Source organism: Podarcis bocagei (genome assembly GCF_964188305.1).
Source record: "Podarcis bocagei genome assembly, chromosome: 7".
Classification (NCBI taxonomy): domain Eukaryota; kingdom Metazoa; phylum Chordata; class Lepidosauria; order Squamata; family Lacertidae; genus Podarcis; species Podarcis bocagei.
The window spans coordinates 18645687-18670491 of record NC_138132.1 but is presented as its reverse complement, the minus strand read 5'-3'; the positions used below and the strand labels follow the sequence as shown (position 1 = coordinate 18670491).

The following is a 24805-nucleotide window of genomic DNA, read 5'->3' as shown; positions in this document are numbered from 1 at the left end:
TGAATTATTTGGATAAGTAGATTAAATCTGGACTCCAGGGTGCTGACATGGAACTGTAGCAAAAAGTACATCATTTTGAGCCCCTCATGCTATCGCTTTGATAGTCAGTAGGCGGAGCTGTTTCTTTTTCATCAAGCTAGTTTTGGCCAGAGTCACATAAGTAGCTAGAATCCCCTTGTTCAAGAGAGGTTATTAGGCAAACACACAGAGCTTCCAAGGTATTCTGGGCCACCTGCTGGCTCTGGGAAGGAACTGTAAGTCTCCCTTGCTCAGCAGCATTGAGACACTGTGAGTGAGCCTATAAGTGAGGGGGGTGGCAGATGCAAAAAGATGACCAGGTCACACAGCCAATATGCTGACCCTTCTTCTACAAATCTTTTGAAATTGCAGGAGCCTCATTAGCCTCAACTGCACTTTAATCTGGCCACTCCACAACCTTGTCTTCCAATTGAACTCTGTTCCAAACAAGTCTCAAGTAGTAATGGTTCATTCAGGCAGACTTGCAATTCCAAGAGGCACCATCTCCCTGTCTATTGCTCACCCTTCACTACTGCTGAAGGTGTTTTTCCTTTCAGCTTGGATCGCCTTTAGTATTACAGCCCAAATGGAGCTGGGGAAGAGAATTGGGGGTGGGAGTTGTGTTTGACCAGCAGTTAAGGGAGGAGGGCTAGGGCAAAGGGTCCAGTATATCCTGTACTTGCACCCCTCTGGTGTCTTCAATTGTAGCTAAATTGTAGACTTGTCTTTGAAGACATGGGTCTGCCACTGTGGTCTTTAACTAGGATGTGGAATGTCAGGCCTGGAGGCTGAATGCAGCCTTCCTGGGTGTTTTTATCTCTCCCTCAGAGCTCTCTCCAGCCACAAACACACTTTGCCCCCTGAGTGTTGTTGCTTGGCTGGAATGTGTCCTTGAACTCTGATCATGTGTCTTGGAGAATAAAGAGAAAACAGAAAGGTGAGTGAGTGTTCGCCTACTATACAAAGGTATAATTTACCTTCCTTGCTCCTCCCATTTCTGCCTCTCGCCCACCCACCAGTCACTCTGGGTGACTTCCAAGATATATGAAAACAAAATAAGTCACTAAACATTTAAAAACTTCCCTATACATGGCTGCCTTCAGATGTCATCTAAGGTTGTAAAGTTACTCATCTCCTTGGCTTGGGGTTCGCATAACTCCATGCCTTCCAATATTTCTCCCATGAAAATAGGGAGGTTCTAAAGAAAAGCGGGACATCCAGGGATCAAATCAATAACTGAGACGGCTTCTGTAAATTCGGGACTGTCCCTGGAAAATAGGGACACTTGGAGGGTATGGAATTCTGGAGGCTCCAAAATTGTTATATTGGTCACATCAGTTTTAAAATACTGTGAAAAGAAAGCATTTAAACTATGACATACAGCTTGAGGATTAAGCCAGTTAACACAGAAACAGTTTAATCTTAACTGGAGTTCCAATAATATTAGCTAAAACAAAAAATATTATGCAAAGCAGCATACAAATGTTATGTTGGTCACTATGGAGTTACTTTTGCTACCCTCTCTCTGCTACCCTGTTTTTCCTTCTTCACCCCCCCCTTCTTGCCACCCACATGAAATCCGGCAGATGCCTGCAGCTGATGTTTGGGCCCACCCCTTCCTTAAATGAAACATTGGATGGTGCTCTGCTGTCAGGGGTTCCTGCTGACCAGCCATGCATTGCTCCGGTCTCAAACTCACAGCAACGTGGGTAGGCTACTCTTCTAACAAAAATACCTCACCCTGAACCGCAGAGACTCAGCCAAGCTTGAAGCAGCAGAACCAGATGCCCCCAGATCTTCTGCTCAGGGTAGAAAGAGGGAAGTTCTTGTGACAGATGCACAGCCTTAGTTGCTGCTGTGTTTATTGTTATTTTGGGCCACCACAGCTTGGCTGAATCGGACCCTGGCAAACAGTTGCACTCAGCCCTGAAAGGGCACTCTTAACGCAGCTAAGCTGAGCTCCTCAGCCTTCGCCTGCATCTTCACTATCAGGTAGGAATACAAATGAATGATTCCTAGGGAAATAACTCTTACTCGAGAGCTTTGATCTTCTAAGGGTTTTTTGATGAATGACCCATAAGGGGATGTCTCACCAGGGGTGTTCGCAGGTGACACACAGCAAGGGTACAATCTGTGTACCTGTGTAGCTAGGCAGTTGAGCTGTACCCACTCGCAGATATTCACATCTAATGTTCAATGGGAGTCGGGTCTGTGTACACAACAGTGGAGCTTTGCAAATCAACGCATGCAAACTGTTTCATGCAAACCCTTGTACTGTGTAGAGGCAGCTGGCACCTCTGTTCAGTCTATTGTGTGAACAAGGCAACTAGCAGTTGTGATCCATGTAGGGCTGGCTGTAGGTTTGGCAGGTCCCTGGGCAAACTGTCTCCTCCAGACAGCAGCCCAATGTACAGGGTTTTAGTTGGGGAAACATTTCCCATCACTTCCCTGCTGGGAGAAACTCTGTAAAGGAGATGTAAATGTTACATAGCTGTGCCTTTCAATGCAGGTGTGATTGTTTACACAGATTGTCACTGTGGGGGACCCAATCAGGAAACAAGGCAGTGTTAACCCTTCACCCCCCACTGTGGCTTCTCTTCACCTGCAATTGGCAAAGTAAAACAAGATTTTGTTTATCTCAGTTGCGTAGGTTTGGGACTCTCAATTCTGATTGAGATTTGAAGCAAACAGTTAAAGCCTTCTAACAGGCACTCCTCCCTGCCTCTTGGGTTCCGATCTGGATCCAGTATCATGCTGTCAAATGTGTAGCAGGGTGGGGTGGGGGTGGGAAAACCCTTCCATTCCCTTCACTTAAAGATACAGCTACACAGGTAATACAAACTGTTCTTTGGCCCAAGTGTTAGAAAGATTGGTAGGAGGTCATGCGGTAGTCGGATTTGTTGAAGTTGGCTTCGCTCCATTTCTCATGTATCCAATCTTAATTTTTGGTTTGCCACATTTCCACATTCGTTTGCTTTTTTCCTTTAAAGTATCTTTTTTAAAAATTGTACACCTTTGTATGCCATTTTGCCTTATAGATACAGTTTTCCAAGCAAATTTACCTAACAGAAAGCATTTTTCATGTGGTCATTCCTACCAATATATGCATTTTAATGCATACTTCCCCCTCCATGTGCATTTTAAATGGGCGTTTTGATGGAAGACTTGTGCATTTGGAGAACGGCCAAAGGATAGCTGAGTTTTGGTCAACACTTTATTTCAGGAAATGAGAAGTAGGTAGTTGAACATTAAAATATAGACTGAACCAAACTTCGCTCCCAACCCTAGGGAGGTCGAACCAAAAGCAGCCTTTGAATTCGGTTCAGAACTCTTTTCACCCATGTGTCTGTCTGTCTGTCTGTCTGTCTGTGATCAACTCCGGCCCAAGAAACCAATGTCCGCACTGTGGAAGGACATGTGGGTCCGGAATTGGCCTCCACAGTCACTTACCAACTCATTGTTAAAACTGTGTCTATGGAAGACAATCTTACTTGGCTACGAGTGATCGCCAAAGAAGAAGAAGATTTATTTTTACAATGTTGCATTTATTGTTCATGTTTTGTGTGTATATGCACACACAGTTAGTTGTATTTATTGATTTGGGTTTTGTTTCCCCCCAGCTCCGGCTTTCCCAAATGCAATACATAAATTCAAAGTTTTCTGTGCTTAAAATACTTCAGTTTTGTTTGCTTCCTCTAATAACTTTTGTACTTGATCAGGAGGAAATGCTCAATTAAAGAAACTGATGTGAAATAGAATGTCCCTGTTTTCGTCTGAGGAATGTCGGAGGGTATAGCTGCACATCCTATTGATGGCCTGACTCTGTAAGGGATGCTACAACTGGGGTGGGCAGGCATACAGGTTGCAAAGTCTATTTATTGCAAGGGGAGGATGAACTCTAGTAGAGCAGCTCAGTCTGCTGAGTCTTGCCTCTGCGAAAAAGAGGAGACAGAGACAGGATGGGGCTGATGGCAAAGTAAAACAAGATGGACAGCTGATGGGGCAGCCTGAGACCCCTGCCCTGCCCTGCACTCATAGGGGGGATGTCACAGGGCCTGCCATGTCTAAGTCTTCTGATGCAAGCTTCTCTGTACTTCCTGCAGCATCTCAGCATGGCGGAGAAGCAGTAGCTGTCAGCGGCCAGATCGAAACAGGCAGGAGTTTGTAAAGGGGCTTTCAATTTTGCAAGGCAAATTCAGTGCATGTTCACTATGGCTGGTGAAATTGGTCCATTTTGGTTTCTCCTTATTTAGAATTGTAAGTTTTGTATGTAATATAGCTGCATTGTTTTGGAAATGTTCTTAAGAAGTCTCCTTGCTCTCATGCTGTTCAAGCTAGGATTTCTGAGCTCTGAGGGGGAAGTGGAGAGGTTGGTGTCTCCTATTTATATCCTACTTCTGAGCATTGATATGGGCTCTGCAGAAGGCCAGAAATGGATGTGGGAGTCAGACTGGAATGTTTTGATTGAAGACAATGGGTGGACTTCTATGTGGTTAAGGTTCCCATTGACATCCATTTTATCTACCATGAGAGAACATGCATTGAAAATAATGCAAAAATGGTATAAGACTGCTATGAGACTGTTTCAAACAAAGGTGTCTAATTAGAGATCCTGTTGGAGAGGATATAAGGAGCCGAGGTAATTTAAGGTCAGGTGGAGGACAAAGTGTCAGAGTTTTGGACTGTGGTCTTTGCAGAAATTTCTATAGTGATTGGACAACAAGTATTGAAATATCTGGAAACACTACTGTTAAATAGGAAGGGCACTACATTAGCTGATTGGCAGAAAGCGGTTTGGAGAGTTGCTTTGGTGACCCCTCCCCCAATAATCTGCTTAAAGAAACAAAATATTAATTTTCTTTTCTACTGGTTTGGTGATTTTTATTGTTTATGAAAGCAAGGATGAAATTCAAAGACAACTCCCAGCAGCATGCAAAACTTTCTGGCTCCTGTGAACATAATGGATTTGAATTTGTATCCCCCCCCCCATCCTTTATACTTAGTGGAGACGGCTGTCTTCCCGGTAGTTAGGGACATTGAAAAGTGCCATACACAGAGTCAGCCCATTGGTATTATTTATTGTTTACTTATTACATTTATATACCACCTTTCTTTTTCTAAGGCGCTCAAGGTGGTGCACATGGTTCCCTCCTCCCTTTCATCCTCACTACATCCCTGTGAGGTAGGTAAGGCGAAGAGATGGTGACTGGCCCAAGGTCACCCTGTGAGTTTCAGAGCAGAGTGGGGATTTGAACCCTGGTCTCCCAAGCCATAGTCCAGCACTCTAACCATTACACCACACGGGCTCATTTGTCCATTCAAGTCAATATTGCCTACTGACTGGCAGCAAATCTCCAGGACTTGAGGTAGGAATCTCTCCATGCCTTGCGATGACAGGCATTGGATCTGGGACTTTTGCATGCAAATCATGTGCTCTGTCTCTGAGCTACGGCCCTTCCCATAGGAGTACTATGGGAGAAGAAGCTCAATAGACAGGAATAGAGCTTGTGACAGGTTCTCCTCCTTCCACCAAGGTGCATAAAAGCACATTTCCATACACATTCTTATGACTCTGGGAATATATTTTTGATGGTAAATAACTGTTACTGAATGAATCAATAATCCATTTCCACCCCCTTGCTTCCAGATTTGGCCCTTGCATGAATTCACAATGAGGAGTTTCTTTTGTCTGCTCTTCCTTCCAGGTAATGCAAGTGTGATGCAGGTTTGATTTGTGTCAACAAAAGCAAATTGGGCTTCTGGTCTCATTTAAGCACCACTACTCTCTTTGGTCTTTAGAAAAGAATGAGGAGAAGGCAGTGGTGGATGTTTGTCTCGCAGATTTCAGCAGATTTGTGACACTAAAATTCCATGAACCCCACCTCTGTAGCTCCATTCTGAAACTTGTCTTGATGCCCCCTGCAGGGTAGTGCTCAGTGGGACCACACCACTCCTGCCACCCTAAAAGTGCTTCTGATGATGTGACGATGGTCCAGTATAAATCCCCCACAAATGCACTGCTATTGACATGTTTCAGAATATTTCTGCTAAAAAGCCACCAGTCTGGAGAGGTAGTCAGAAGTTTAGGTTATTTTTTATTAGAGAGCACTGCCTTCAGGTCATTTTCACCATCCTTCTGAATGCATGGTGGCAGCTGAGCAAAATATCACATGTTGTTCTCCGATTTAGGTATCTTGGGTAAGGAAAATATGTTGACTATTGCACCGAATAATCTGGCTGCTTGGGAAGGATCCTGCATCCTGATTCCATGCAAGATCGGCCTAATGCATGATAAGGCTCGGGTTGACAACTTCTTCCTGATTTGGTATTTTGACCCTAAGTATGAAGACAATCTGAAAGATTATACTGGTATCATGTTATACAATGGCTCTTCGGCCTCAAAGGACTACCTGACTCCAACAAGTCCCCACTTTCTGGATCGGGTGAGGTTTGTTGGGAATTTAACCAGCAGAAACTGCAGCCTGAAGATCTCTCATCTCCAGAAAAATGACAGTGGCACATGTGGAGCAAGACTTTATGGCTTCGTTGGAATGAAACATAGCCTAGACAAGTGGTTTGCTGCTGCTGCTGTTAATGTTAACGGTAAGAAACTTTCAGAGATGATTTGTCCTCCATTCATGCCAAAGTGGTCAAGTAGTCTTGAAACCAAGGGCACCTCCTGACTGTCACTGTTTTGTGGGAGAGATTCAAGTGCATACCACAAATGTAGATTTATGCTTTTTTAAGTGCTCTGTTGCCCTAGTGCAAGAATTCACTTTTAAAAAGAATCAGCCTTTCTGTAGCTTGGCAAGTGACAGGGTCATGCACTGAAATGTGTGGGGTGAGCAAATGACTAATGTGGGAAGATGAGTAAATACCTCATAAAGAAATCAATATGAATAACAGATACATAACTGCCCTGTGATCAAATCAGAACAAATGGACAACAAGGATATACTCTGCGTACGTTTAATGCAAGGAAATACAGCGGTACCTCGGGTTAAGAACTTAATTCGTTCCGGAGGTCCATTCTTAACCTGAAACTGTTCTTAACCTGAAGCACCACTTTAGCTAATGGGGCCTCCTGCTGCTGCCGTGCCGCCGCGGCACAATTTCTGTTCTCATCCTGAAGCAAAGTTCTTAACCCGAGGTAATATTTCTGGGTTAGCGGAGTCTGTAACCTGAAGCGTATGTAACCCGAGATACCACTATAAAGATGAACGCTCAATAAATAGGTCTTCGGGTGGAGTCCTAAACTTTCAGTTTTCTAATGCTGTAATTATAATCCTATAGGAGTCATAGAATCAAAGAATTATGGAACTGGAAGGGATCTCAGGAGTAGACTAACAGTAATGGGTAGACTGGTAACTGAAGAACATTTCTGGAATCCCCTCCTATAAGGGTTTGTTCAATGATACTAATAATGTATTTGCTAGGCAGCCATGCCACATCTTTGTGTGAAACTAATGTGTCATTCATCAGCTACATTGTGTTGCATCAAATGTTAGTCCACTCAGAGTAGACCCATTGAAAATAATGGACCTAAGTAGATTAACTACTATAGATACAATGCACTGTGTTCTTATTTGCCTTGCCAGTATCTAGCGCTGAGTTTTCCACAGTACTTTGTTATGCAAAAAGAATCAAATATTTATTTATTTATTTTACTACGTAACAAATTTATAATCTGCTTTATAGCCTGAAGGCCCTGAATTGGCATGCAAGTTAAATATAGGGATAGTATATACACAAGTTCAGCTTTAAAAAATAAAATAAAAAATTCATATGAACTTCAAATCAAGAAAACCACCTCTGCAAGTTCTGCAAAAAAAGAATAAAATCATTTCTGCAAATGTCCATTTGTCAAATATCAACTCAGAGGCAGGTATAACTATGCTAACGTGCAGCATCACAGAAGGCCTGGATGCTTCTTGCCATTTTGAGATAGATGATCAAGGCTCTTCTTTGCTCAACAGCTTCCTTTTAGATCAGGGAGGGGAACCTTTAAACTTCCAGAAGTTGCTGGATTAGAACCCCCATCACCCCTGACCATGCTGGCTGAGGCTGATGGGAGTTGGGGTCCAAGAACATGCGGAGAGTCACAAGTTCTCCATCTCTGGTCTACAGCTTTGCCTGATCAGTGCTTGGAATTTCCCTTTTTAATTTCTGCATGCAGTGTCACCACCCAAACCCAAGATAGAAAGCAGAATGGCGCAAATCCGAGAACAGAGGCCAGTGACAGTGACCTGCTGCGTATTTTACCACTGCCCCGATGAGCCAATTATGTTGACTTTCAGCGGCTTGGAGGAGAGTCGTATGTCTTCCCCAAAAACAACCAATAGAGATGGAAAAGTCCAGACTGTTCTGAGTTTTACTCCAACTTGGGAGGATCACGGGAAAATGCTGACATGCACTCTAAAAAGCCACAATGGGACAGAGATATCCCAGAGCACCATGACATTGGAGGTGAAATGTGAGTATTCGGGGGGGATGAAACTGGGCTATGTGGGGGAAATCTGGAAAAAATATATTCCGCCTGAACTGCACAAGATTCTGTTCCTCTGAAAAGCCATCAAATCAAATCAAATCAAATATCTTTAATACGGTCAATGACCAGGAAACATCTGAAAAGCCATCGTCTGAACTCTGAATCTTGTGAGGGATGGTGGGCTCTGGCTTAGGCATTTACAATAGCAAGAAGCATGTGATTGTCACATTTGAAAGGATGTCTGTTATTGAGTACAAAATGTGATGGGAATCCCTGCAAGATGGGAGGGGGTTATAATTAAGGGTCCCTGATTATATTCTAGGACCTCCAGCCTTGCAGCTGCTGTCACTTTCTGATGGTACTTATGACTTCCATATTTTATTTATTTCAGATACTCCTAAAAGAGTTAAACTGAGTGCTATGCCTGGAATCACAGTCCGAGAAGGGGAGAAACTCTCTCTTGCGTGTACAGTCAACAGTAGCAACCCTGAAGTTACATACCAATGGTACTGGAACGATGTGCGGAAATATGAATGGACGAGCCCAATAAAGGAATTTGAATCTGTAGGAGAACAATATTCTGGTGTCTATCGCTGTACAGCTCAAAACACAGTTGGATCCGATAGCTCAGAACTGACCATCAATGTCCAGTGTGAGTTTCTTTGTTGGGCTGGTGAATGATGACCATCAGGATTTACAGACATTACTCGCCTCCTCCTTCCTCTTCTGAGGGACTTTTCTTATTTCAGAAGAGAACTACATTCTCCTTCTGATTTTCATGCACTGTGTGACTATCAGGGCAGGAAACAGGAATAAGCTTGTTTAAAGCCAATTCTATACACACACCAATATAGTTTGTAAACCTGCATTGTTGGTCTTGCATAAAATGTACCTTTAGAATACAATCTTAAGTCCGATCACCTTCAGCCTCACTCACCTCACAGAGTGTTTGTTGTGGGGGAGGAAAGGAAAGGAGAATGTTAGCCGCTTTGAGACTCCTTCAGGTAGTGATAAAGCGGGATATCAAATCCAAACTCTTCTCTTCTTCAAAGATGGGCAGGGTTGCATCCAGGGCTGGCTGGTGGCTGGCTGGGTCTGGATGAAGCATAGACATGGCCTCATTTAACCCCATAGGTGCCAAACTGCAGTATCTGAACACGTTTCTGTGGACTTTCCCAACACCCCCAAATGAGAAATAACAGATATGATGAGAAAATTATTTAATGCTATCCCAAAATCTCCCTCCTGGGGTTGGGTTGGCTCACCCTGATTAATGTGGCATGCTGGACCAGGATCTTCAGCAGCAGGATTATAATCCCCACTCAGACATGCAGTTCACTGGGTGTTCCTGGACCAGTCACCATTTCTCAGCCTAGCTTACTTCACAGGATTGATGTGAGGATGAAATGGGGAGGTGGAGAACCAGACGCAGCAGCTTGAGCTCCTGGGAGGAAAATGTGGGATGAAAATATATACTGTAAATAAATAATGGTTGGCCAAATTAATACCACAGCAGTAAACATCATAATCACCATCAGTTAATTAACTGATGATGATGATGATAGAGGGGGCAGTAGTGATTCTGTTGACACGGTGGTAGCAGAGATGGCAGTCAATGGTGATGATAAAAGTGAAGTCTTACTCTGACTTCCCCTGTGTGTGAAGACAGGCTCTGGCAGACTGAACAGATGAGACCAAAGTGGGTCCAATGGTCAAGCAGACGGTTTCTGCACTTGCTGTAGAGGGGAGTGGGGGACAGATGGGCTCATCAACCCTGGGAACGTAGCCCATCTAGGAGAAGGAAAACTCTGATCCAGAGTGGAGTCTCTATGGTGGTTAGATGGTGCCATGTATGCCTCCTTCCAGCAACTCCTGCAGCCAAGCTGGTGCCAAACATGTTGCTCTGCTTTCTTGTGGACCACACAAGCAAGTCGGAGAAGGGGGTCTTCTCTTCAGGGCAGCTCAGGACCTCCATACCCACTGCCCAGGCTCGCGTCATATGGAGGTCACTTTGATGCTGCTAACACAGCGATTTGACTAAACCCATGGAAGCACGCTCTGTTGTCTCTCAAGACAGGTGGATGCCAACAGCAGTCATCATCAGCATAGTAATGATCTGTCTTCTAACAGTATCTCAAAATGTCCCTCCTGGAGTGGGCTGACTCACCCTTCCATATGGTGCGGCCAGTTTTGCTACCTTCACCAATCCCTGAATACACACGTTACTCTCTCACAGTTCTCTTGTCCCCCAAGGAAGCACACACATTTTCTTGCCCTGAAACAAGAGTCCTGATTTAAGTGTCCATAATTTCTCTACCCCAGATCCACCAAAGGATGTGAAGATTGACGTGTCACCAGGGAGAATCAAAGAAGGGGACAACGTGGTTTTGCGGTGCTCTTCCCGAGGGAATCCTGCCACCAACCGCCATGATTGGTATAAAGATAGGGAGTCTGGCATAATTGGAACTGACAAGGAGCTGCATTTTGAGGCGATCCAGGCCAGAGATTCCAGTACCTATTACTGCATAGCCTGGAACACCATTGGAAATTCAACATCCTCATCCGTCACCCTGGACGTTCAGTGTAAGTAACCTCAGTTTCAGGAAGTGAAGGGTCTGTAGCTTGGACTTTGACTGGCAGGGTCATAGCTGTGCTCTGCATCAGCTGCCACCTGATCCTTATAAAAACCCTGGAGGTACCAGGAATATTGACCACTTGCATGCAAAGTATGTGGCACATCATATACAAATTTAAAAGACAGTTGGGCGTATTTGCTGGAGAAGATTATCAATGGCAGCTGGACATGACAGCTTTGTTGTACCTCAAGTGGGGACAGTGTTCTTGTGTTCATGTCCTGCTTAAGGACTTCCCATAAGCATCTTGGTTATTGACCACTGTGAGATGGGCCTTTGGCCTGATTCCTATGGGCTGTCCTGAAGCTCTTACCTTGGGATGCAATGAGAGGTCAAGCAAGGCTGTTTGTATAAACGAGCAGCTCTGCTTGATTTCTGCAAGCTGAATTGGGATAGTAGCACCAGCCACCTTGAGTGAATTTTGTCCCAATCCTGCTTGTGCACAGCCCTTGAATACCATGCTGGCGGAGGTGGACGGGTGATTCCTTTACTCTCTGGTTAGAGCTTATGGAGAGAGTTGGGCACCACCAACCTTCCTCTATTGATGTTCTCCATGTTCATGATCCTCCTTTGCTGGCTAGTGTAGAGTGAATTAAGGCCATTGAATCCTTCAGTTAAGAACAGAGTTGGCTGCCTTATACAGAGTGACCACTGGTCCCATCTAGTTCTATGTTGTCTAAACTGGCCATGGCTCTGCAAAGTTCCATGCAGGAGACTATCCTAACCCTGTGTGGAGATACTGGGGATTGAGCCTGGTACCTTCCACACGCAAGACAGATGCCCTACCACTGAGCTATGGCCCTTCCTTTTAAAAGCTGTAAATCTGAATGTGCAAGGCCACCACTGCATTTTCAGTATAAGCAATTTCTTGCTCACCTGCTCCTAAATAATTTCTACTTGGGGGCATCCACAGTGCGGCAGACTAGCAGCCCATGTGTGTTGACTGCTCCCATGCTTCTGCTGGTGATATTTGAATGATGCTGATCATGCTAGTGGGACTGGGAAATTGGGTAGCGATTCTGTCAGGGCAGGTGCCAGGAGCTGGTCAGTAATAACTCACATGATGTCAGTGAAGTTAACTCTTTATTCAAAGAAACAAACAGCTCAGGATTCCAGGCCTAGTGGGCACAGTAACTCTTCCCAGTAGATTGTGGGAGACGTCAGAGATTGAACTACAATCTTTAAGATGCAACCTTTCCCATGTTATTGTGAATATAACTTAACTTTTGGAAAGTGGGTATAAATGTAGAAATGAAATACTTCTGGAAAATGACCAGCAACTGTGCACATAAAAAACTTGGAGATTATCAATATTAACTGGTCAATGTGCAACATTTGTATTTATAGGAATTTATGCTCATTCTTTGCTATTTTGTGTGTGACTGATTATTGTGCACATCTCTCAACTATGCACATCATGGATGATGTTTCTCGGGAATAAAAAAAGCATTGATTTGATTTTCCAGATGCTCCCAAGAATGTCCAGCTTACCCTTAATAGCCGTCAGCCCATAACAGAAGGAGACACTGTCCCACTGAACTGCTCTGTGGGCAGCAGTAACCCCAGTCCCAAACGGTATAACTGGTACAAGTCAGAAAAACATATAAGTCATAATCAGGAACTGTACACCTTTACTGCATCACCTGAAAAGGTCAGCATTTACAAATGTCAAGTTTGCAACGAGATCAGCTGTACAGCATCTGCACCCGTCTCTGTGACAACACTCTGTAAGTAATGCTACTGGAAGACCTGCAACACATGCACCAGTCAAGCAGAGGGAGAGGTGATGGGAAGGCAGGTGCAGTCATTTCACAAACTTGAGCCACACTGGCTACGTGGCTCCACTACGTGTTTGGAGAATTGCAGGTTCAACTTAAATAACTTAGCCAAATCACGAGAAGGATGTACTCTTTGGCATATAGAGCCTCTTAGCGTAGACTGATCTTACACCTGAGATCCCAAGTTGTTAGCAGCCTTATACATGACAGAGGCCAGGATGCTTTCCTATAGAAATTGTGAGCCATTATCAGTCGCAACTTACACAGGCAGACCTGCTATGGCAGAAAGATTTTGGAGAATGTTTTTTTCTGATGCTCCTCAAGGGGTGAGCACCCACTGTTGGCACTATTTAAAAAAGGCAACAGCCCAAAGCAGGGCTGTTGAGTGCAGCAGGCATGTGCTTTTCAAGCTGAAAATTGAGGTTGATCACTCAGATTTACTGCAGAGGAATCTGTATTCAGCGGTTGTTGTGTGTGTGGCGGGTTTTGCATGTGTGTTCAGGTGCGAGGGCAGGTGGGGCACTTCATACATTGCCTTTGGTCTGTCCTCCTGCAGTTGGTCCCAAGGATGTGAAAGCTGTGCGAGAACCCCTGGGGCTGATCAAAGAAGGCAGCTTTGTTAAGCTGAGATGCGAAGTGAGAGATGCCAACCCCGAGGAGCTCGCCTACATATGGTACAAAGAAGGGCAACAGCTGCAGCTGGACTCTACGGTGACCATCCCGAAAGTGACCCCTGAGCATTCTGGCAGTTACTATTGTGCAGCAAGCAACCAAGTAGGCTCAGCACAGTCCTCACCAGTTTGGCTGAGTGTCCGTTGTGAGTATGGAGAGTGCTGGAGATGGCTGATGAGGACCCCACCCCAAGTACCTGATTCCCTTACTCTGTCCTCAGGGGTGGCCCATCCATTCTCGCTGTTTGAGCCAAAATGGGAAGTGTCACTCTGCCCTGCCATTGGCACCGCTGCCTCCACCACCTACCCTGCCGTTTCCTTCACTGGTGGAGAAGTGCTGATTTCAGGCGAGTTCTCCCCAATTTCGGGTGAGATCTAGCCTGAAACCATGCAAGATATTGTGCACTTCACAAGAGCTTGTCCAATTTCAGTGAGATTTCACCTGAAATCGGGGTCAATAAATTGGGGCAGTGGGGCAGGTGGGGTCTGCTTAAGCAGCTATTGCTACCTGAGGCAGCATCCCCACCCCACCAAATGGCACATCACCCTGCCTGTCCTCCAAGCATTGCTTCTAGCTGAGGACAAGCTTCCAAGATCTTTTCTTCAACCTTTGCCTTTTAATTAGAACCAGAGCTGTCCATTCCACCCTCCTTCATTTCATTGTTTCCTTTCTAGAACACAGCAGGGAAAAAGGATGGGGGCAAAATTCAAGGTAAAAAGTTGGATCTGCCTCTCAATAGCTCTGGCTTCACCTACTGTTGGTCTCTCTCTGTCTTCTGCTCTACAAGCCCTAAAGGGCACCAGTAACCCTTGAGTCATATTGAGAGCCTTAAGACAAATACTGGACAGTGCTGAATGTATCTTCCCTGCCTTTCTTCTTGGCAGATGGGCCTCGCAATGTCCATTTACTCCTGAGTACCCAGGATGCTATCATTGAGGGAATGAGTGTCTCATTGAAATGTGATAATGATGCCTCCCCACCAGCTGATGTTTACACATGGTACTGGAACAAACAGAGGCTCCAGGAAACTTCCAAGATACTTCAGCTTAAGAAAATCCAGGTCGACCAGTCAGGATCCTATCACTGCAAACCTTCCAATAGCATCTCTGAGCAGGAGTCACCGCCCATGGGCATCACTGTGTCCTGTAAGTAGTTTAAGGTTACCAGATTTTTTCCAATGAATCCGGGGACACTTTTCAACTTCAATAGGAATTATAGGATTTTGTATGCGGACTGATTTGTAAATCCGGGGACTGTCCCTGGGAAACGGGGATGTCTGGTAACCTTAGAATAGTTATTAATGGCAGGTCAAGAATTCTACCTTGCAAAATGTTGTTTTAGTAGCTGCATGACCATCCTTTGTCAAGAATTGTATGTTGATAATTATTGTGGAAGGACGATCCATGGATATAATGGCCAATGCATTTCCAACAACCTGTGATTTTGGGAGAGTATTGTGACCTGACCAAGGAGCATGGGCAAAGGAGAGTCTTGAGAGCTAGACAGATAGTTCTGGAGGGCTGTATTTGAGCCCTGGACCAGAGGTTCCCCAGTGCTAATCTATGCAGATCTGCTGTAGTGTCAGAGTTATCCCAACTCAGAGCACTAGGTGGTGGTGGTGGGGTTCAGAAAGTGGGTATACACAGCCCTGCCTGGGACCTTCTGCATGCAAAGCCAATGTTCTGCAGCTGAGCTCAGGCTCTTCTCACCGCTTGCAAGGCAGATGGATGCCAAGGAGAGGAACCTGGTGGACTTCAGTGTGCAACTGAACAAAAGCCTGCTTGGGATCAGGCAACAATCTCTTCGCCGTTACAGCCAGGTGTTGCAAATTCTGCGTTTTCTCCCTTTCTGTGTCATGTAGACAGCAGAGCTACTGTGTTGAAGCGTGCCCTGATTGGCCTGGGCAGTGTCCTATTTGCGGTTTTCCTCCTGGGATTGCTGTTGCACGTGGTGCAGAGATGGTAAGTGGTTGTGGGGAGCAGTGGCCTAGCGTGGGGGGTGCAGGGGGAGCCGGCCGCACCGGGCGCAACGTCTGGGGTGGGCGCTCGCACTCGCAGCTCTCTGCCCCTACCTGGCTCACTCACTCTCTCTCACTGCAGTGCTGGCTGTGCAAATCCGATCTGAGCCGCTGGGTCACCGCCCACTGTGGAGGGGGTGGGTGCCAGGCGTGCGGTGCGGAGAGAGAGCGAGGGACTATTTGGGGGAGGGACAGTGCAGCGGCCACCCAGTGCAGCGCTGAGCGCGGGAGAGAACCACACCAGACCAGACCAGGCAGCAGCAAGAAGAAGCTGGCAGCGGCGGCAGGTTAGGGGTTAGGGGGCGCAAATTACTTGCCTTGCCCCGGGTGCTGACAACCCACGCTACGCCGCTGGTGGGGAGAGCCTCTTTGACCCAGGCAGGTCATTAACTGGTGGTGTTTCTGAAGGAGGTAGGCTTCCCTCTTCTGTTGGCATTGTATTATTGTGCATTTAATTATGTATGGATTTTATAATCAAATTGAGAGCCAGTGTGGTGTAGTGGTTAAGAGTGATAGACTCGTAATCTGGGGAACCGGGTTCGCATCTCTGCTCCTCCACATGCAGCTGCTGGGTGACCTTGGGCCAGTCACACTTCTTTGAAGTCTCTCAGCCTCACTCACCTCACAGAGTGTTTGTTGTGGGGGAGGAAGGGAAGGGAGAATGTTAGCCGCTTTGAGACTCCTTTGGGTAGTGATAAAGCGGGATATCAAATCCAAACTACTCCTCCTCCTCCTCCTCCTCCTCCTCCTCCTCCTCCTCCTCCTCCTCCTCTTCTTCTTCTTCTTCTTCTTCTTCTTCTTCTTCTTCTTCTTCTTCTTCTTCACTGGATTAAATCTGTTTGGTGAAGGGATTTGGAAGTGGTGGTAGTCCTCTGGCGAACTGCCCCAATGGGACAGAACTGTATCTTTTCTACCATTGCAGGAAGAAAACATTAGACCCGGGCACTGGAAGGGCACGGAGATCAGGCTCATTTTTTGTGAAGAAGGTTAAGTCTTATTTTCCACTGGCATCATTACATTGTTGGAGGGTGAGGGTGTTGAATCTGTTTGCAAATAACAAGTGACATGGCTGCTTCTGTGACCAGCCAATGACCTCTAGATGTTGCTGGCAGTCGTGACGATCAGCATGAATTAACAGGACAAATTAGATGAAGCTGCACCACAGTCCCAAGTATGATGACTGTGGTTGCTTCTTCTCCCTTGTGGCAAGTAGCAACCTCTGGAAGTCATCCCTCCAGCCTTGCGCTTGGGACTGTGGTGCAGTGGGAATTGGTTTTCCGCCCCCTTGCTTTGAAAAAGAATTAGATAAGTTCATGGGAGATATCAGTCAGTACTAGCCACAATGACTATGTTCCACCTTTACAGTCAGAGGCAGGGTAGCTCTGAATTTCAGGAGTGGTGGCTTTTCTCAGCCCTGAGTGACACATGGGACACCCTGTGAAATACATCTCAAAAGGCACAGGAGCCTCTCATCCTTTGTATGGAGGTGTGGGTGGGCAGGTGGAATATATGTCCCTGCAGAGAAAATGAAGGTGTCCTAGGCAAGAGAGTAAACACTGCTTTGTTTCTTAGGGCAAGGGAGAAAAACTGTGTAATGGTAACAACAGGCTGAGAGAAAATGGAGCAGATGGCTCCATTGGATTCCTGAACCAGGGTGCAGAAACTTCAATTTCTTATGCGGCACTCAGGTTCCCTCCAAGTTTGTCCGAGGAACGCACTGTTTATGCCAGGTATGATGGGGAGCAGACTAGAGGGTTGCGGGAAGCTGTGGTAGATACATTGCCTTTTTTTGGAAGAAGGGGGAGTCAGACAAGTGATGGGTTTAGATGAACTGCAGTAGGAAGGGGCTTCCACATGCAAGGAGCCACCACTGAATAGGCCCTTTCTATACACTGCCTGTAAGGGACACAGGTGGCGCTCGGGGTTAAACCACAGAGCCTAGGATTTGCCGACCAGAACGTTGGCAGTTCGAATCCCCGCGACGACGGGGTGAGCTCCCGTTGCTTGGTCCCTGCTCCTGCCAACCTAGCAGTTTGAAAGCATGTCAAAGTGCAAGTAGATAAATAGGTACCACTCAGGCAGGAAGGTAAACCGCGTTTCCGTGTGCTGCTCTGATTTGCCAGAAGTGGCTTAGTCATGCTGGCCACATGACCTGGAAGCTGTACGCCGGCTCCCTTGGTCAATAAAGCAAGATGAGCACCGCAACCCCAGAGTCGGCCACGACTGGACCTAATGGTCAGGGGTCCCTTTACCTTTATACACTGCCAATGCCCATATTTTCTCTCTCCTTCCTTCCCTATGATGGACCAGGTACAAAGGAGGTCACCAGAGCTCCTGTGAGTTTATCACTGGTGTAGAAGAGGGGATTTCAGTTGGTACAGCTTCTCATGTGGTGGGTGGGGAAAATGTGCCCATCCTGAAACCACATCATTTGCATGATGATTAAAGACTCAGCAACCCCGGTTCTTCTTTGCATCTGGTACTTCTGTTGCTCATCTCCTGTGAATGGGAAAGTGTATAAAGTCAGTAAGGAACCCACCCACTGAAAATCAACAAAATGCAACATAGTGCATTCTGGATGTAGATTACAACTCCAACCATCCTTCACCATTGACCATGGTGGCTGGGGATGATGGGAGCTGTGGTCTAATGGAGGGCACAAAGTTGACAAAGGCTGCTATATTGCACTCAGGCAGCCTAAGCACTAAATTCCTCTTCCATACTCCAAATGCTTTTCTAACTGGAATCTTCAATTCTTTACAGTGTCAAAGCACCGCAGCCTTTGGATGATGCCGTGATCTACAGTGTGGTAAAGAAACCCCAGCTCCCCACAAAGGTACATCTTCATTGTAAGACAGAATCCCATGGGATGTGTGAATGACCTGGCTTCCCCAGTATTGTAGCCCATGATCTCCTATGGTTGGCATGTCTGGACATATGGTTGGACGTATCCCAGGGGCCCACATCCTAGCAGGTTCTCCACTAGAGAACCCTAGAGTTGCTGTGGTGAGGAACAGACTCACCGAGGGAAAGAGGACCATGGAGGGTGTCCTCCCAAGGGGTCCCCCATAACTCCAAAACGCTGTGAGGTTTGGTCCATGCAAGGTGGAGGTAGGGGCTTCAAAGGGGTCTGGTCCCAACACAAGCAGGACCAATGTTTCAAGTATTGTACTAACTTTGGTTGTCATTCAGACTGCAAACGGCAGTTTGACTCACACTGTAGAGAAACAGGTTTAAGAGCAACATGTCTGCCTCTTTTAAAGCATCACAGAGAGTTGCGGCTTTCAATGAACGTTTATTGAATATATGGGAAATAACTGTGTACGCTGTCAGCATTAAAAGAAATTCAACAGTGCAAATAAGTTTTGATGGATGCAATAACGGAACACCGATTGGTATAGTTTTTGTAAAATGTGCAGGGATTTATTATACGTAAAATGAACCATGGAAAGAGAAGAATGGAAGTCATGGATATCTCAAGGGTGTAAAATGAGAATTTTAAATTGTGAAACAGAAAATTAAATGCAAAATATATATGAGAGAGAGAGAGAGAGAGAGAATTGCGGCTTTCAGTTTAGTACAGGGAATTCAAGCTGTCACTAGAATATTTTTCTCAACTTTGTGGTCAGCTGTAGAATAGGTGTGTGGCGAGAAGAGCAGAACAGGAGAAGCCCTGACACAATTTTCCCCAACCTGGTACCCTCCACCTGTTTTGGACTAAAACTCCCATCATGCCTGATGATTGGCCATGCTGACTAGGAATGATGGGAGTTGTAGTCCAAAGCAGCTGGAGAACATCAGATTAGGGAAGTTGCCTTAGTAGCAGCCTCCTTTGGAGTCATGAAAAAATTTAATCCCACCCTGTTTTTGTAAAGCAACTTGAGAAGGTGGTTTTTGTTTTAAAGGACCTTCAAAAACAAAGAGCACCCGAATCTGGCAAAATAAAATGCCAGATACCTTTAATTAGCTGGGCTAATGTCACAACCACGAGAGAAAGGTAAACCATCTCTAACCTTCCCAGGTAATCCACTTCTGGATAGATAGTGAACTGCCTTCATAGTGATTTGTTGCTCATGGCATTTGTTTTAGGACAAGTGAAAACTGAACTGAGTGGGTACCATTTATTTTTTAAATTTTAATTTGCTTTGAAACTCATATCATCAGGCTTGCTAATGCACAGGGCCATGCTGTCTTGATTCAGCTTCTGGTTTCTTATGCTGTCCCACCCCCTTGTTGGCAATTTACAAGAAATCGTCTTCCTTGAAGTGAAAACCATTTTTCTTAAAAAAGACGAGCATGTGTTTCCTTTGTAAGGCCCAGATAGAATCTCTGCAGAGCGTAACACGGCCCCAGGGATATGCACTGTCAACAGCATCTCCTACTAGCTGTGCTACTTTTTAAAATCATTACAGTATGCCAGTGCCTTCTGCTATCTGCATGAGAAGCAGAAATTCAATAGGTAAAGGAGGCTTTCCTTGCCATAGTGGTGAGATGGGAGAGAGAAGAGAGAAATCTCTTGAAGTCTGATCAAGCAACTGTTTAATAAACGTGTTGGGGCATGCGGAAGACCTGCCCTAAAGATGGGGAAGGGGAACAAACCTATATCTGTATTAATTGGCACTTCGAATGAAGCTACAAATCACACCACCCCTGATTGTTGGCTATTCTGGCTGGGGCTAGTGGGAGTTACACTCCAATGATGTCTGGAGGGCACTGAGGTGGGGAAGGATGCTCTGCTGCATCCAGGAAGCCTAACCACTAAATCCAAAATGTGTAAGTTTTATCAATTGCATAGGGATACCTGTTGTAGCTTAGCTGGGTGGGAATGCAGATGTAGTATCATGAAAAACTGTGGTCCTTAAAAAAACACACGAAAAAACTAAGCTGTTAGCCCTTAATTTTGCAGCGAGCACCCTGAAAAATGTGTAAGTGGTTTCTACGAAATATTCCAAGGCTTTGGGTGGAAGCTGCCTTAAACCTAGCCAAACCATTGGCCTTTTTAGCTCTGTGTCTATTCCAGCAACCTTTTTCAGCCGTGGGCCGGTCCACCGTCCCTCAGACCTTGTGGGGGCCGAACTATATTTTTGGGAAATAAAAAAATTCCTTCCAGTAGCACCTTAAAGACCAACTAAGTTAGTTCTTGGTATGAGCTTTCGTGTGCATGCACACTTCTTCAGATACACATGTGTGCATCTGAAGAAGTGTGCATGCACACGAAAGCTCATACCAAGAACTAACTTAGTTGGTCTTTAAGGTGCTACTGGAAGGAATTTTTTTATTTTGACTATGGCAGACCAACACGGCTACCTACCTATATTTTTTGGGAAAAATATGAACAAATTCCTATACCCCACAAATAACCCAGAGATGCATTTTAAATAAAAGCACACATTCTACTCATGTAAAAACATGCTGATTCCCGGACCGTCCGTGGGTCGGATTGAGAAGGCGATTGGGCTGCATCCGGTCCACGGGCCTTAGGTTGCCTACCCCTCGTCTATTCTGATTAGTAGAAGCTCCCCAGGATTTCAGACAGGACTATCTTCCAGCCCTGGAGATGCTGGGAATTGAACCTGCCATGCAAGGCAGATTCTATGCTACTGAGCTTTGATGGGGCCAGGGAGGGCTGGGGAGCATTCTTAGTCTGAAACCCTGGAAAGACAGTACTTGCAGACAACACTGAAGTACAGTAAATGGACCAATGATCTGACTCAGTAGAAGGCAGCTTGCTATGTGTGCGCTGCAAAGATCAAACAAACGCCACCCTTGTTGTCAGCATTTCTTCTCCACAGATTTTGATAATGGACATTCTCTGCAGCTGTCGGGATTCTGACAGCACCTGGCATGCAGAAGATAATACCTGACAATGCAAACCTGCAGCAGCGGACAGTGTTTGATATTAGGCATGATTTTAACAGCTATAATCTAGCAGCAGCTAATATTTGACCATTTATGATATTCTATAAGTATTAGAGCAAGGATGCAGAGGTTGTTGGACTCCGGCTCCCATCAGCCCCAGCCAGAGCACCCAATGGTCAAGGATGATGGGAGCTGTAGTCCAACAGAATTGGAAGGACTACAGGTTCCTCAGCTGTGCAATAGAGGTCACTATTTGACAGCATCTCACAGGACAGTTTTTATGCAGCCGCCACCAGTTTTGCTTCTGCAATATACTAGCCAACAATTGACGTATTAAGGTTGGTAGATGACATGCAATGAAATGTACTCCAGTTTATATAATGCATTCATTCATTCATTCATTCATTCATTCATTCATTCATTCATTCAGTTATCCAATCAAAACAGGCAAATTGCAACATTTTGATACCCCCCCATACAACTCTATCCAAATACTGCATTTTGAAAAATGGGCATTTATTGACCTTCTTTGGAGTTTTGTTTCAGTGTAACCCTGGGTCTCTCTAACACAGTAGAGCAGTCTTCCCCAACTGAGTGCCTTCCAGATGCTGTTGGACTACAGCTCCCATCATCTTCCTGACCAATGGTCCTGCATGCTTGGGCTGATGGGAAGTGGGGTTTAATTACATCTGGAGGATACCACATTGCCTACCCGTGGTCTCCTGGTAGCAGCTCTCTGGAATTTGAAGCCAGGGTTCTTTCTCAGCCCTGTGTGATGCCAGGGGTTGTATCTGAGACCTTTTGCCTTTAGAGTAGACCCTCTGCTCCACCACTAAGCTACACTCCTTCCCCTCAACGTGTATCTCCTTCTGCTTTAGGGAGACACCAAACCTGACTACGAGAACGTGGTGAACAAGAGTGAAGAGGAACTGCATTACTCATCCTTGGTGAACCTGGGCCCACGGCCTCGCCCCACCTATGTAGACTCTGAAACAGACTCTGAATCGGAGGAGAGCATCCAGTATGCATCCTTGAAGCACTGATCCTCTTGGAACTAGCAGAGATCAGGAACTACTCCTAGACTCTTTCCCCTCTCTGTTGAGGTGGTGCCAGTGGCTGGGCCTGTATTATAGCTTGCTGTTTGCAATCAAATGCAGCAGAACTTGAGCGGGTAGTGCAGATGATCTGGCTGTACTGGGAGACAAGCAAGGCTGAGGTTTAGATAGATATGGTGCATCACTGCCAGCACAGCGCTCCACCTATCAACACATTTCATTGGTGATCAAGATCAGTATCCCCAAGTCTTGTCTTTCCCATTGGATCATATGGGAAAGATCTGCTATTCCTTCCTTCCTTCCTTCCTTCCTTCCTTCCTTCCTTCCTTCCTTCCTACAAGTCAATCCATACTTGCAACATAGAAAACTGCTCTCTGTATATTCCAGGTGAGACTATTCATTCATCCAGTCCGGTATCATCAGTCTTGGCTAGAAGCAGCTCTGCAGGCTCAGAGGTCTTTCCTATCATCTGCTGCCTGATCCTTTGAACTGGACATGCCACAGATCGAACTTCTGCGTGGATCCTTCCACTCAGCTATGGTTGCATTTGGTTCAGGGATTCCCAAACTGGGTGGGGTCCCACTGTACCTTGAAATGGATGGGGAAGATATTTGATTCAGATCATGTTTTACGGTAAACTTAAAGAATTCTCATTTCCCAAAGCCACACACAAACCGAAACACAGTTGTCCCTCAAAATTCTCACTTCTGCAAATTTTGCAATGCAGTTCTCCAACCATGCGACACCTATAAAGAGGTATATGCAAAGTGGGCATATATATCTCTGTGTGTGTCCCAACTTTTGATATCAAGTGGGCCACAAGGGTACTTTGACATGAAGCCTGTGGGCCTCACACTGCCTTGTCGTGCAAGGGGGGGGGGAAACAAGGCCAACATTTGACCCCCTGTCAGCCCTTATTCTACCTTCCCAAAGCTGAGTAAGCAAGATGCTGGCTTTGGGAAGGAGGTGGGAGGACTCTAGGACCCCATCAGAGCCCTTGTGCCTCCTTCTCAAAGCCCACTGCCTTGCTTACCTGGCTTTGGGAAGGCAGTGCAAAGGCTGTGCGGGAATATCAAATGTTGCTGAGGGCTGCCATAAAAGACCATGAAACCTTGAGAGAAAGACCACAGTGGACCACCCAGGTGTGCGCGTGCGTGCGCGCATCTATTAGTGAAAACAACATGGGAAAATGTAGTATATAAAGGGAAGTTGTTTTGCAAAATGTGCATTAGGCAAAATTGCAGACAAATATGTGCATTTTGGAGAGATTCACACTAAAATGGGTTATGAATTTTCATGAGGACTGATGTGAAAAATGTGAAGAACTGAGCTTGGAAAGAATGAGAAACAGAGAGAAATTAAAACTGACACATTCACCTATACTGCCAGGATCTTCTTGCAGAGGCAAGAGGGCCAGAGGCTGACCTAGGGGAGGGGAAGGGTGATATATGGGCTTTTGTGCTACCCAAGAGGCATGAGCTAGGGCTGGAGGAAGAGGGAGAGTCCGAGCAGTTGGAGATGAGGTAGGAGGTGTCAGAAGTGGAGGAGGAGACTCTTGCTGCCCCCTTCCACACAGTCTCCAAGGACCAGGAGGGCTGGAAGAGGCAGGCATCTTGTGTAGGTCGCAAGTTTCTTGTGCATGCCCTATCAGGCAAGGGGTACTTAAGTCTGAAGGGGGGCATGGTCACACCATTGTACCAACAGCCTAGTTTGGGGCACAAGTCTGGGGCGGCGATGCCAGCTATTTCTTTGCCAAAGCTGTGTGTCCGGGTTCCGTGCACCTTAGGAGCTACATTAAGTGTGCGCTTTATCAGAAATGATTAAACTACTGGTCATTTGTCCTCCTTGGGCCAAAGGATACATATGTACTGAAGAGACCATGGGACATACTGCATACCAACCAAGCATATATACTCTCACTGAGCCACAGCCATTACTAAGCTCCTGGAGAGCCAGTGTGGTGTAGTGGTTAAGAGCGGTAGTCTCGTAATCTGGGGAACCGGGTTCGCGTCTCCGCTCCTCCACATGCAGCTGCTGGGTGACCTTGGGCCAGTCACACTTCTCTGAAGTCTCTCAGCCCCACTCACCTCACAGAGTGTTTGTTGTGGGGGAGGAAGGGAAAGGAGATTGTTAGCCGCTTTGAGACTCCTGAAGGGGAGTGAAAGGCGGGATATCAAATCCAAACTCTTCTTCTTCTTCTTCTAGTCACATTCGTGGACCTATGAGCCCTATGTGGTCAGTGACAAGACATCTGGTTCTGAGAGGTATTGCTACAGCCTTGCCTT

The 24805-nt window shown here is 45.9% G+C and overlaps 1 protein-coding gene across 2 annotated transcripts; it reads left to right on the top strand.

Moving 5' to 3' along the window:
• Positions 1-1700: 1700 nt before the first annotated feature.
• Positions 1701-24350, top strand: LOC308592227 (B-cell receptor CD22-like). Of its 2 annotated transcripts, XM_081203516.1 has the most exons (14): positions 1701-2010; positions 5666-5723; positions 6208-6621; positions 8195-8491; positions 8898-9158; positions 10829-11089; positions 12606-12866; positions 13474-13734; positions 14474-14734; positions 15451-15550; positions 16529-16592; positions 17179-17336; positions 18370-18442; positions 22344-24350. In XM_081203516.1, the coding sequence occupies exons 2-14, from the start codon at positions 5690-5692 to the stop codon at positions 22506-22508; spliced, it is 2610 nt and encodes an 869-aa protein (XP_081059642.1). In that variant the 5' UTR covers positions 1701-2010; positions 5666-5689; the 3' UTR covers positions 22509-24350. The 2 variants fall into 2 exon arrangements, with proteins under 2 accessions (XP_081059642.1, XP_081059643.1); XM_081203517.1 differs by lacking the exon at positions 12606-12866 and having other exon boundaries at positions 1702-2010.
• The last annotated feature ends 455 nt before the right edge of the window (positions 24351-24805 follow it).

What these genes read in the sequence shown, in the direction of transcription:
- LOC308592227 (XM_081203516.1), top strand. Translation starts at nt 5,690, where the DNA reads ATGAGGAGTTTCTTTTGTCTGCTCTTCCTTCCAG. An exon ending in CGTCTCTGTGACAACACTCT is followed by an intron (nt 12,867 to 13,473) that starts GTAAGTAATGCT and finishes GTCCTCCTGCAG; the next exon opens with TTGGTCCCAAGGATGTGAAA. An exon ending in GCTCATTTTTTGTGAAGAAG is followed by an intron (nt 16,593 to 17,178) that starts GTTAAGTCTTAT and finishes TTTGTTTCTTAG; the next exon opens with GGCAAGGGAGAAAAACTGTG.